This window comes from Miniopterus natalensis, chromosome 14 (genome assembly GCF_054644295.1).
Source record: "Miniopterus natalensis isolate mMinNat1 chromosome 14, mMinNat1.hap1, whole genome shotgun sequence".
NCBI classification, from domain to species: Eukaryota; Metazoa; Chordata; class Mammalia; order Chiroptera; family Miniopteridae; genus Miniopterus; species Miniopterus natalensis.
In genome coordinates, this window is record NC_142094.1 from 35,842,744 (window position 1) to 35,856,338 (window position 13,595).

The 13,595-nt window shown below is 40.8% G+C and overlaps 1 protein-coding gene across 2 annotated transcripts; it reads right to left on the reverse strand.

The window, feature by feature from the left end:
• Window positions 1-1,575: 1,575 nt before the first annotated feature.
• Window positions 1,576-13,011, reverse strand: SLC16A12 (solute carrier family 16 member 12). 2 transcript variants are annotated; one of them, XM_016220852.2, is made up of 6 exons: window positions 12,770-12,922; window positions 11,390-11,493; window positions 8,512-8,655; window positions 6,354-6,933; window positions 5,831-6,090; window positions 1,576-3,136 (listed from the first exon to the last, which is right to left on the reverse strand). In XM_016220852.2, the coding sequence occupies exons 1-6, from the start codon at window positions 12,877-12,879 to the stop codon at window positions 2,874-2,876; spliced, it is 1,461 nt and encodes a 486-aa protein (XP_016076338.1). In that variant the 5' UTR covers window positions 12,880-12,922; the 3' UTR covers window positions 1,576-2,873. The 2 variants fall into 2 exon arrangements, with proteins under 2 accessions (XP_016076338.1, XP_016076340.1); XM_016220854.2 differs by lacking the exon at window positions 8,512-8,655 and having other exon boundaries at window positions 12,770-13,011.
• Window positions 13,012-13,595: the final 584 nt, after the last annotated feature.

Genomic DNA, 13,595 nt, shown 5'->3' on the forward strand with positions numbered 1-13,595 from the left:
AACCGTGACCTGGTTCATGAGTCGATGCTCAACCACTGAGCTACCCCAGCCAGGCGCTACCACATCTTTTATGCCAGGTACGTCTTAGTGTTACCCAGAGAGGCCCACTCACTATCCAATCCAAACCCCTTGTGCAGGGGAAAAATGTTTCTCCAAATACAACTATAAATTCATTTTATTAAGCTTTTGAAATAAGAAAATATTCACATCAATTTCTGATCTATTAGAGAAATCACAATCTGAAAAAGTATCTACAGCACTTAGTTTCCTTTGCTTTCCTACTCAGTCACTTTCAGAGCAGAGCTTGCAGTGAGATAAAGAAATATTTAAGATCTGGGATCATCCCACCACAATTTTGTTCTTGATTCCACAAAACACATCATTCCCATGAATCCCTCCATTTAGAATAAACATTATAGGCACATGGAACCTTAACAGTAAAATTGTGTGTAGATGATAATGGTAGTCTCTAAGATCGACATTTTCCTAATGGTTCTCTAAAAATGCTGCTCCCCAAAGGAAAATAAAATACAAATTCATGCATGTATAAAGTCAAAATATCCCAAATATATTATACAAATTTTTAAAAGCTCTGATTCCTATGCTCATTTTTCATGAATATTTAGAATACTTATGGAAAATTATATTTCAGGACCAGATAAATAAAATTTTACTATGTTCATTACTAGGAAAAAATATATAATATTAATAACTTTGTATTTCAAAAACTCTTTAGACTTGAAGGTTCAAGAAATGGCAATTAGTATAAAGTGCTATTCTAAACACATATAATTTCATTTTTAACTTTTACTTTTTACAGATATTTTCCAAACAGTGTTTTAAAATTACAAAAAAGAACAAAAAAAGAACTCATGGACACAGACAACAGTGCGGTGACTTGTGGGGGGTGGGGGTGGAAGAGGGTATATGGTGGATAAATGGTGATGGAATAAAATAAAACAAAATAAAAAAGGGGAAAACACATTACTCGAAAAATAATTATGACAAAATTCAAAACTAAATTCTCTAAAAAGATAACAAGTAACATTCAAATTTCTTTGAAAAACAACTATGAAATATTACAGTTTTCTCCCATCAAATCAAGTCAGTATTTCATTCTGAAAGCAATGTATTAATGTGTAATTTTATGAAATAATCCAGTTACGGACAAAGACTTGCTGAACATGCTTAGTCTGCCTAAAATCTTGCTCACTGTTGTGTTTTTTCTCTCAGTACCTCTGGTAGGGCATTTGTGAGGCACCTTGGGGGACAGTGGATTAAATGGCCTTCTGGGTCAAAATATTTCCATGAGGTTCAGATTTAAATGTGTTCAATAATTAAAATCCACTTTCAATCATATAACCTGCCCCTATTTACAGGTGCAAAATAATTTGGGGTTCATGATTATCATTCTATGTATTTTAAATAGTTAGAGCAGACTGGGGAACCTAGCTGTCTCTTCTCTCCCCATGCCTTCCCTCTTCAATCTGAAGACTCAGAAATTATCCCAAACTACTGGAAAGTAGAGTACTTGGGAATCAGTCAACTATTCCAATCCAATCGGTTAAGGTATGTGAAAGAGTTCTACAAATTGTAAACTATCACACCACTAGCCTTCTTAATCTCCTCCCTCTCCCCTTAAACAAAGCCATAGTTTATGATAGTGCTATGATGCTGAGGTTAACCCCTGACACCTTTTCATTCAGCTGAAAATGTCCATCAAGTTTCTAATGATTGTCCATGAGGAGATGAAGAGTAGTGGACAACTGAGCAGGAAGTAACGCAGGGAGAGAGGAATCACCTTCAGATTATCTCTAGAATATTTTTCAGGCAAAACCCCCAAGTCCTGTTTTGGATAATGATGAACCTAAATGTGATCTGAAAAGAAAACTCTCAACAGAGACCTGCTGATTCAAAAATTCAATTCCTGGCCAGTTGGAATACTGCCAATATTTTTCCATTCCTAACAGGATAAGCTCAATTTATAAATAAGAGCTTTTTTTCCAAGAGGGAAAAAATGGGAAGTGTTGGTGTTAACATTTCAGGTAGAAATTGCCCTTGCAACTTGGTGTGTTCTGCTAAATTTAAAGTAACTATTGTATGTGATAATGACAGAGCCCGGGCAGCAGTCTTAGGTAAAAAGCTTTCAGTTTCCAGTGCAAAATTTCAAATAGGTCTTACCAGCCACCCTTAAGATCATTCCCAACCATGGCATTGTATGATTCTTTGGATTCTCAAAGTGGTGCCCACCCATTGCCAAAGGCAAGGGCTAGTTGAAGGAGTAAAGGGGGTGGAGGAAGAGACAGTCACTTTAGTTCTGTATTAATCATTGTCTTTTGAAGAATCCAAAGTATCCTTCAACAATCCTGTTTAAAACCCTAATAAGAAGCTCCACTATGAAAAAGGTTTGGCATCTTCACTTTCCACTAAGCTGAACCCCTCCCCCCAAACAACATAAAGTAAGCAAACCTACATGTCAGTGTTTCCCTTTACCTTCTAACTGAAGAAGGAAGATGGAGGGGCAGAGAGTTTGAGACAAAGCTGCTGCCTAGTGTCACCTGCTTTGGTCATGCCTTGAAATTACCCCTAATTACAGCTAATTATATCAGCTATGTTCTAACATTCTCATGGAGTAATGCTCACTGCCCAAAAGATGGGAGTTCAACTGTGAGTACAAATCCCAAATGTGAAACTCTGAGCCAGTCTAGCTTGCTTTGTTAATTTGCTATTTCCCCCTATAAATATGTTAACAAAACAACAATAATTCACTTGGAAGGCGATGCTTCTGCCAAAATAAAATGCTTTAGAAACATGTACAATCCAGTGGTCCCACCTCTCTCAGCCCTGCAGATTCCCAGGCTCAAGGCCATTGGTCATGTGGGGTTGTAACCAGGCATTGCAATAGCCACAGATTCCCCATCTTTCTGATCCAATTCACTTGCTACAGAATAAGCCACCGATCCATTGGTCCATAGCTGCAGCTTGGGATCAGATTCTCTGGCAAGGAACCGCAGCTGGGTTTTTTTCATCTTCTTTACAAGTCTAGCAAAGCCAAGCAACACAGAACTAAATATCATTGAAAATCCGCAGAGAAGAAATGCTGCTGTGTAGCTGCCAGTCGTGTCTACCAGCCATCCTGTAACAAGCAACAGCAAAACCATATTGTTGAGTTGAAAATTCAATTACGTACCAACTGAAATCTAATAATTTATAAGGACAGTAACAACAGATTGCTAGCACCACCATTACAATCTTGACACAAAAAGCAGATATCCTAAAAATATTGTGCAGCAACTGAAAAATGCATTCTGTTTTCTAGGGAAACTTCTAAAATGGATTTTTGTTACTATGTAAAGTGCCTGGAATAGTGTCACATTCTTAGTACTCACAAAATAGATATTACTTATTATTAACCCCATGAAATATGGTAGAAAGATAAATGTAGCATCATTCAAATGATTGTTGGGATCAATTATGTAGGGTGTTAAGAGAAAATAATCATACAAAATGCTAGTAGTATTTCCAGCACCCATATACTGTCTGTGTTCAATACATGTTTCTGGATAAAACAGAATCCAAATTTTCAATTAGATCCTGTCATTGTACCCCATCCAATTTGAAAACCAGAACTTTAGGCCATTTTAGAAGGTGCAAATGCAAATTTCAGAAAGCATAATTCTGCTATCACAGCTACCCCCCCCTTATCTCTTGTTACATCAGGTTAATCTCAACATCTATTCCAGCTCTAAATTTTGAGGAGAACCAGGGCATATATTATACAAAACATGAGCCACAGTGATCAGAGAATCAATGGGGTAAAATCAGACTTTGGCAGGAAATTATTTTGCAATTAAAAAGTTAAATTCCTCCAAACTTTACTCATACACCAAGAAAATCTACCAGAGAAGTATATGGTGTCATCTCTCATCCACTTCAAATTCATTAGTCAAAAATGGCATGTAGAAATTGTTATAAGCCCCACAAACTTTCCTGCAGTCCAAAGTACTCTCAGATATTCTAGTTATCTTGTGATTTACTTGTGCATTCTGTACCAAACAGAAGAGACTGAGTGGAGAGTTGTCATTTTACAGGTAATTAAATAAAAGAAGTATTACAATAAAAACTCACACACTGATCTAATACTTGGCTGTGAGTACAATGTCTCATTTGCCAAATAAAGGCCGTAACTGAAAAAAAGGATCCAGGAATCCCAATTTCATTTTATGTCCCACGACTTTTTAACAGAATTACACTACTGCTAAAGGTGAGCAAACAAAAACTGGCTATAAAGGAGGGAGGGAGAAACATTTTGGGGGCAGTTTTCATATAGGAAGCACTAAACATAAGGTCGTACATCATGGAGTTTAAACTGACCAGGAATTTTCATCTGCAGCCATCAAACAGTCACAGTTTGCCCTTGTCTACTGCTTTAGCACTTGCTGGGGCTTGGAAATAACCCGAAACGATCTACTCACAACAGCAGCTAAAGCAGCCATCCTGCCTTTTGCTTCTAGGCAAATGTTTGGCTCACTTCTTTTTGCCTATCTTCAGAGACCTTCATTCTCTTGATTTTAATTTAGGCAGGTAATAATCTGGAATGGTTAGCCTCAATCGAGCGAGAATGAGCATCCCAAGAAAGCCGACTGAGAACTCAGATTCCTGAAACTCACCCCCAAAGATTCAGATCACAGAGGGACGGTCAAGGAACCCGCCAGGGGATTCTAATGCAGGTGGTCCCTGGACCTCAATCTGAGAGACACTGGGCTTGACCACATACTCCAGGAAGGAGGTACAGGTCCTGATGCGTTCGCTGCTGCAGCAACAGCGCCCAGCACAAGGCTGGCGTCCACAAGCATTAAATATTTGAGTTCACTTATTTCATGATGCTTTAAATTTCTATAGCATTTTCCAGTTTGCGAAACATTCTAGATGCTTTATCTTATGAATCCCCCAAATCTGTATGTATATCAAGTGGATCCTTCCTCTAAAGCTCACATTTCAACCTTAAAAAGCTCTATTGGTCACTTTACTGAGTATTTCATATATTTCAGTAAGTCTAGACAAATTCATTATTTTTTTTCCTCCAACTTCCTTATTTCTTTTAACCATGCCATTATTTTCTAAGTAATTTTGGACTTCTCTCTCTCCTTCACCGTCGTATGCTAAATTTAGTTGATTTGTTGTTTTGTTTTGTTTACAAAACTTCCTCCTTGCTCCCAGAGCTCATTTTATTCTGCCGCATCAGCCCTTGGTTAGGCCTTTATCAGTTTGTCCTGAGCTATCAGAATGGAATCCTAACTGCTTCTCCCCTGACTGACCAGATCAATAGCTAGATCACCTTTTCTAAAGTATACCTTTCCCATATTACTCCTTTGCCCAAACACTGTAACACTATCCATAGTCTCTAAAGAATACAGAGCCCCAGCTCCTTTGGCTGGCACCGGAGACACGTCACCATGATGTACCGTTTCAGCCTCACCGCGCGCCTCCTATTAGAAGCCTGTACTCCCGCCAGCCTGCCCTGTGAACGTGCCCAACTTAATTTATAAGCCTGAACAGCCGCTCCGTCCCACTGCTCTCGTCATTAGTGTGGAATGGAACCAAGACCCTAATTTGGAACACTGTCTTTCCAAGGACGCAGAGATCCCTACTTGGTTAGAAGATGGTAACACAAGGGTGGAGCTGAGATCACGATGCTTTGGTGGCTCCTGCAGCCCTTTCTCTCTCTTCCCCAGCTTCCCTCCCACCCTCATTTTATGTGTGAGTTCACTGTTTTCACATCCATACAGCAAAGAGAAGAGGCGGCTGGGGGTGTTCTCTGGAAACTTACCGGCAATGGGTGGGCTCACCAAGTACGGCACTGCATGAAGAAAGTACACCACCCCGAGTGCTGACGACAAAGAGGTGGTCCCCACTATTTCTGCGGTCACTACTGGGATCAAAGTCACATAGGCACCATCAAAGTAGCCAAAGGTGCACGAGAAAGGCACGAGCAGCGGGAGACTTTGAAGCATTGGGAGGCAGAGATAGCAGAGCCCATCTAGTGCCACGGCAAAGAGGTAGCAAACATACTGGTAATTCTTCAGACACCTGCAGGTTTGAAGCACAAGAATGAGATGAGTGTAGTAGTTGTGATCATATGACCCACACAGCCAAAGGGGTTTACTATCTGTCCCTTCACTGAAAAAGCCTGCCAACCTCTGATGAGAAGAACCAGCCCGGGAGTTGCCTCCAGACATTGCAAACTTGTTACTATTATTTGGACCTAGGTATCCTACAGGGAAAGGGGATGAGGGAAACTCAAAACTTACAGTCCCCTGATGGGGAAGCAATTGTGGTTTCACAGATTTTACCTTCTGTCGGTTAGCCATCCAAATGTGATATTGCCAACGATGTCAATCACCCCAAGTACGGACATAAGGAAGGCAGCTTGCTGGTGACTCACTCCAACACTCAAAGCATAAGGCACCAAGTACACGAAGAGAGGGCTGCAGCCGTAAGCCATGAACAGAACAGAGACGGCTAAAACAATGAAGTCCGGCATCAGGAAGAAACTGTATTCCTGTTGCAAAGAGCAACAGAGGCAGGTCTGCACCCACTCTTTAGTCAAAGCTGAACAGGGAGACGCCCGCTTCAAGTCCTGTTTCTGAGTTCTGCAGACATGGTTCTGCTCCGGAGCTGTCTGGGCCTCTTTAAGGGTAATGGGCCGCATCAAGGCACCGCAAACACAAAGATTCAAAACGAAGCCCCCAAGGATGAGTAATGCCCCCCGCCAGGAAAACTGTTCAATGAGGAGCTGAACCACAGGAGCCAGGACGAAGGTTCCAATGCCGCTCCCCGACATCGCGATCCCGTAAGCAAGGGCCTTCCGTCTGCTGAAATACTTGCCAACCATGGCAATTGCTGGAGAGTAGCACAGTGCAAATCCAAGACCTGGGGTAGGGAGAACCCTGTGAGTGCTGGGATACCAAGGACACCAATGAGAGGAAAGAGCTCAGGACGAAGTCACTTGCCTTAAAGAGAATCTGACCCTCTGTTAACCCTTTAAAACACCAAGCTAAAAAGGAGTCTGTCTCCCCTCACCGGTCATCCACAGTTTGGAAAGTATAGCATATGTAGGACTTGCTTCTTGGGAAGGAAAATCTTAAGGAAATATGGCTTCTTTAAAAAAAAAATGAAACGAAGAACTAAAAAAATGATGACAAAAACTAAATTTCAATTAACTAAAAAATCAGGATAATGGTGACATAAGAAATGTATTCTTCCCAACACCTCCTTTTAACTTAAATTATCCAGAAATTTGCCTCCAATCTTGACTGCCTATGAAGACGCAAGTCTGATAATCTGGACTGCTATGGAATTTGGGTGTAAATAGCACATATAAACCCCATGAAAGTTCTGGAGTAATTTCACCTGATTGGAAAACACTGTGCCAATTTTATACATGAACATCACATGGACACACAGTAACCTGAAAACATCCCTTGAAGTCAGCAGAAAGCCTCTTAAAGATTTTCAGTGCTTATTCCTTTTAAATCAAGAAAATCTGAAGGGCTTTAAACCCGGAATTCATGGCATCTAAGGTCAAGGAAGGAAAAGGAGAACTCCCTTCCGCTCCTGTTCCCATCTGCAGTGCTGGGTGGCCAGTGATCCCAACCGGCCTGACCTGAGGAGTGTCCCAGATGTGAGACTCAGTGCTAAGACCAGGACAGTCCCTGGTAAACTGGGATGACTGGGCATCCTAGCAGCTGGGCCCTTTGGGTTACATAGGACTGGTACCTTTTTGAGCTGACAGAGCTAGATTTACAGCCTCTGAATTATATCATTTATTGGCCTGATCATGCTACCCCGTGGCACAGTGCCCAGGGATGAGTTAGTGCTACTTTCCACACCCCTCTGGGTGATGGGGCAAACTGCTACTCCAGTCCTACCAACTGACGCCACCTTGGTCCTACCCAGGCCCCTTATGGAAGACATATGTTGCTTCTCTTTCTATGGGGTTCATTATGATTCCCTGAGGTATACTTCTAAAACATTGAGAGAGAATGTGAAGTAGGAGAATATTCACAGCAGGGGGCCTTCTTTTTTAAACTGCAACCCCCAATTTATTGGACAGTCATATTCACTATAAAGCAGGGGCAATTCGAGTCAGCTACAGATACTATCTCAATGTCTTGTCAGGGATATGGGGAGAATGATCATTTCTGAAAATTTATGTTGCCCTGGTTAATACCTCATGGCTTCTTAGTATAAAATCTCAGCCATACTCTGCTGCCAAAGGGAAAACCAGCAGTTCCTTTGATCATGCGGCTGAATTAAAGTGGTGATGCATTTTCACTACAGTCGTACAATCAACTGCACTTCCAGCTCTTTTGTTTAACTGCTAGGTAGGCAGACATCAGCTAAATGATGCATCTAACAAAGTGAATAATTTATGAATTATTGCTCTGTTGATGTGTTCGACAATCTCTGAATGGGGTGGGGTGAGACAAGTGGTACAATTGCCCTTACCTGTAAGAACTCCCAGAGTGAGGTAGAGATGCTTCAGACTGGTGGCAAAGGAGCCCAGGATAAGACCAGTAGATGCAAGCAAGCCACCCAGCATGATTCCCACTTGACAGGATAAATGGTTACTGACAACACTCCCAAGTGGAGCTTCAAAAACAATAATAAATAGGTTCAACAGAAAGGCCTTGAGGGCATTGTAAAAAGGCTGGGGTGTTCCACTGGCAGAGCAGAGAACGACTGACTTTTAAAGCATCAACCCCCACCCCCACCCCCTGCACACTCATTCTACAGATTTGGAAACTAAGGAGAGAGAACATGACTTGCCCATGGTGACACAGAGCATAAGCAGCAAAGCTGAAATTAGGATCAGTGTCCTGGCTTCATTCCAGTACTATTCTACTTCTCCACTTTATGATAGTCATAATGCCAGGACTGTGGGGTGTTTTTAAGCAGTGAATCAACTCCCTATTCAAACTACATGTCACGTGCACAAGGATGTGTCTTATTTCTCATACGGTATCAATCATACACCATTAGCAATAATTATATCAGTTAATTGGTGAAGATGGAAAGTGGGCAACACAAGGTGGCCAGCAGTGTTACGCAGGAAAAGGCCAGGAGAGAGATGACAGACAGATGTCACAATCTGGCACTGTTTTAGGCTTTAGGAAACCCCATGGATGAGAAATTGAAACCCTGAAAAATCTAAGAAAATGCTCACACCCATGGTGACATTTTGGTTGACCTCACTCTATTTGTAGTTTAGCAGTGTGTCAGAACTGTGCCAATTTCCAGGGTTATAGAATATTAACTAAAGCTGGAAAAGGCCAATTGGAAACTGAAGCCCAAAGGAATATGACATGCCCAAGATCACAAAGAAATAGCTCAGGGCACTTGATACCAAGTTCAGGGTGATATCAACCTGTTCCCCTGGCTTCTTGGGTCTCCCAAACTGATGGCAGGGAGGATGGTTAAGGAGAGCATGTGAATTTCTTTCTAAGGAGCAAGTCATGCTGACACGAGTACTCTTGGTAACAAGATCAGAAGAGCCAGTTCTCTGGGAATCAGTGGGGTATAATTTTCATATTGATCAGGTTGAAATTTGGGCCTGATTCAAATGTACAGGATAGAATCAGTCATCAGCCCGACTGACACCTGCTGCCAAGTTAAAACAGTGGCTGGCCATATATATAACCCCTGGAGAGCAGGAATGAGCAAGCCTCCTGAAAATATGTTTAATTTTCCAGGCTGCTGCTGCTATGGTTATTGGAAAAGTGACGACATTTTCAGCAAATTCAATGAAAAATGTTCACTTTGCTGTTCATTATAGGGCAGTTATGTCCCCAATGAGTGTTTTAGATGTGATTCTGCAGCCTCTTGTTTGTACTCTGTACTCAACTAATGTTGCCAGGTGAGCAAGTGGGTATATGGTGATGGGTACAACAGGCCTCAAGTCCTTGCATGGAATTTAAATATGCTGCATATTTAAGGTCATGCTAACATGACCGTGCTTTAGCTCATGTTTAGCTTACATGGTCATTGTGACCATATTGGTCACTGAAGGTCATTTATTCCTCTTTTGGGGATTATAAATTTCTCCAAAAGATAACAGTGAGGGAAATGAGTCACCTGTGTCCTTTGAGAAAGACAAACACGGCTCTCTTGACTTGCTGTGACTAATCATGTGGCCCTGAAGACCCAGTGATTGTCTCACTGGTTTAAAACATATATACATATATAGACAGTTTAGAAAACCCAGAGAAATTATTTTTTTGAACCCTTAAAACCTTCCAGTGTCATCAGTAGAAAAAGCAAATTTAGCCTTCTCATGAAACCTGCTTTTAGTCCTAGAATTGCTCTCAAATTCCTCCCAACCAAGGAAATACATTTCAGCACAATTCAATTGATTCCTGAGTACGTACTTTTCCCCCCCAAAAATAAATAGGAACTAGTACCTAGAATGGAATTATTTATGTTACTAAATAATACAGTATTTACCTTTACCACAAATACATGGCCTGGAGATAGCAGTTTTCTAAAATACTCAGGATTCATCTCAATGAAAGGATTAAATGGGTCTAGCCTGCAAATAGATCATATCAATTTGACTCAATTTCAGAAAATCTCTAAACCATTAATTTGGTTTGAAAATTATTTTTTAAAAAATCTCAAGGTTACTTTTCCTCTACTATATATATGGAATGAGAGATTCCATTTATTTTGAGAACACTCTATTTACTCTATATATAGTACCTTTGGGGTTTCTTGAATGAAATTATAGCCAGTGAATGTGTTCATCTCGGGATTACACCATCCTATCCTTCCCAATACTTCTCTAAGAATGAAGATTTATGCATGAAAAATGATGAAATCTATGAGACAAAGTTTGAAACCTTTGGTAAGGAAATGGAATGAAAATCAGACTTCAGATGCAACACACATATTGTTTGCACTTACTTAAGGAGATCATATAGAAATGGCTCACGGTGCTATCCAAGGACTGTTTATATGACTGGAGAAAGGGGATCACAGCAATTTGGAAGAAAGAAGCCAAGCATATACTGTGTGGTTAGCTGCTACCAACATCAGGGCAAGCCCTGTGATGCCCAGCATCCTATCTTTATATAGAAGAACCAAAGGGTACGTGTCCTCCTGAATTATTAACTACCTGTTCCATCTGGCATCAGCAAGATCATTAATTCCAAGAGCATGTCTGATTGGGTTTGGCTGAATGTAGGATCAACCTTTTCTTTTAGTCTCAGCCAATTTTTACCGCAGTCTTTCTACTAAGAAAAATTGGTAATCAAAGGCAGTAGAAGGTCATTGTCATGTAGGGTTTGACAGTAGCCAGTAACGTCTATCCCTGGTAAGTGATACTTACCGCAGAGCATGGTCACACAGTCTACAATGGAATGGATCCATGCTGTTTGTGCATAATCCTGAGTGAAGTATGTCTGGAACTCCACAAAGAAAATTGAAATACATCTGAAAAATACAGTGCAAGCACGTTATACAAAAAAGAAAAAGGAAAAGGAGAATGAATAAACACGAATTTGAATCAAAGCTTAAAGTTTTGGTTCCATCAGCAGTTCCAGTCTCCATGGGTTTAAATTGGTTTTCAGTGGAACTCTGCTGGACCATAGTAAGTGGGAAATTAGAAGCTGGCCACTGGGCCATTTTAAAGGGTAAGAACAAGTGTTCATCCACTAGAGGGGCTGCTGAAGCCTAGTGGATATGACGATCACTGCTGTAGGGAGGTCTTACGAAAATCTTAATATTTAACTAACATCTGTAACACGTACGAGGTTGTTACAGAAGATAAAATTTGACAATAAAGAGTTATACATCACCCAGCAATTTCACTTCTAGGCTTTTTGTTTGGTTGGTTTTTATCTTCACTCAAGAATATGTATTTATTGATTTTAGAGAGAGAGGATGGGACAGAGAGGGAGAGAGAGAAACATCAATGTGAGAGAGAAACATCGATCAGTTGCCCTCCATACCGGGCGTCAAATCTGCACCCTGGGCATGTGCCCTGACTGGGAATCGGACCGGAGACCTTTGGGTGTACAGGACGATGCTCCAGCCGACTGAGCCACTCGGCCAGGGCTCGCCTCTAGGTTTTAGCCAAAGGTAATAAATAGATGATGATGATGAACATGATGATGATGATGAATATTAGATATACATAAAAGGAGATATTCTGGAGAACTATTTATAATAGCCAAATATTATAACAAAACTATTTGTCCACTGATAAAGGACTAGTTAAATAAATTTTGGGTATCAATAAAATGAAATATTAGGTACTAAAAATAATGATTTGATCTGTTTTGATTTGAAAATAAATTCACAATATAATGTTAAGTTAAATTCAAGGTTTTATGCTTCTAAGGGCTCAGTATCTAGTGAGTCAAGAGGTTTTCAAAAGCTATTTTAACCTTATATGTTTTTCCTTTCTGGGATGAGCTGCTTACAAACACAAATGGCTGGACTAGCCACAATATTTGGTTTAAAAATGTCCTAACACTTTGGGTTTATGTGTCAGATATTATAGAAGAGACCACAATCCAGGACTTTTAACTGTCAGAAAATCACATTCCTTACAAAGAAAAAGATATCTAAGCAAAGAAAATGCACACACACCATACAAATACATGTATATTTTCACAATGACAGATTCAGAAATAGAATGAAGCAGATGTAGGAAAAAAAGACAAGTCAGATCATCTTAATAAATCACGAAGAAAATCTCACCTACCTGGTTACTGCCCGGGTACAGATGGTGACAAGGAAACAGCCAGCCACTATCATCCAGCCCCAGCCTCCATCCGGAGGGGAGGTAGACCGAGCTCTATTTACTTTTGTCATGGTTTCTACTCTTTTTTCTTCCTTTCCAAATTACTCCAACAGCCCAGGTATGATCTTGGAAGAGTTTTCTGTCCAGTGACTTCCTGTTCAAGACTGGCATAGAATGCTACCTGGCACATGGGTTACTGTAGGCCATCTAAAACCAAAAATCAGGACATATTTGTATTTTATTGACACTTCCAAAGGTTGATTTTTCACAAGGCAAAAATGATTAATACTTTCCTGTTACATGTGATTATTTGTAACTAAGAATACTGGACTGGGGCAAAGAGCACTAGTTGTCCTTGGTGCCCACCCTCCTTTTTCTTAATAGACCCTCTCAAAGTTTAGCCAAATCCACATGCACCCAGTCTGATGCCATTTTCCCAGCCTTCCTCTTTTTTTTGGTGTACCCTCACCTAAGAATATTTTTTCCATTGCTTTTCAGAGAGAGTAGAATGGAGGGAGGGAGAGAGGGGGAGAGAGAGAAACATCAATGTGAGAGAGACACATCGACTGGTTGCCTCCCACACACGTCCCAATCGGGGCTGGGGATCAAACCTGCCACCCAGCCATGGTGCCCTTGACTGGGAATCGAAGCCGAGACCCTTTGGAGGGCCGACGCTCTAACCACTGAACAAACCAGCCAGGGCTTCCCTAGCTTTTCTTGAAGGTAGGTGTGGCAACTTGTTTTAGTCTCAACTAAAGGGATGCGAGAAAAAGTAGAATGTGCCACT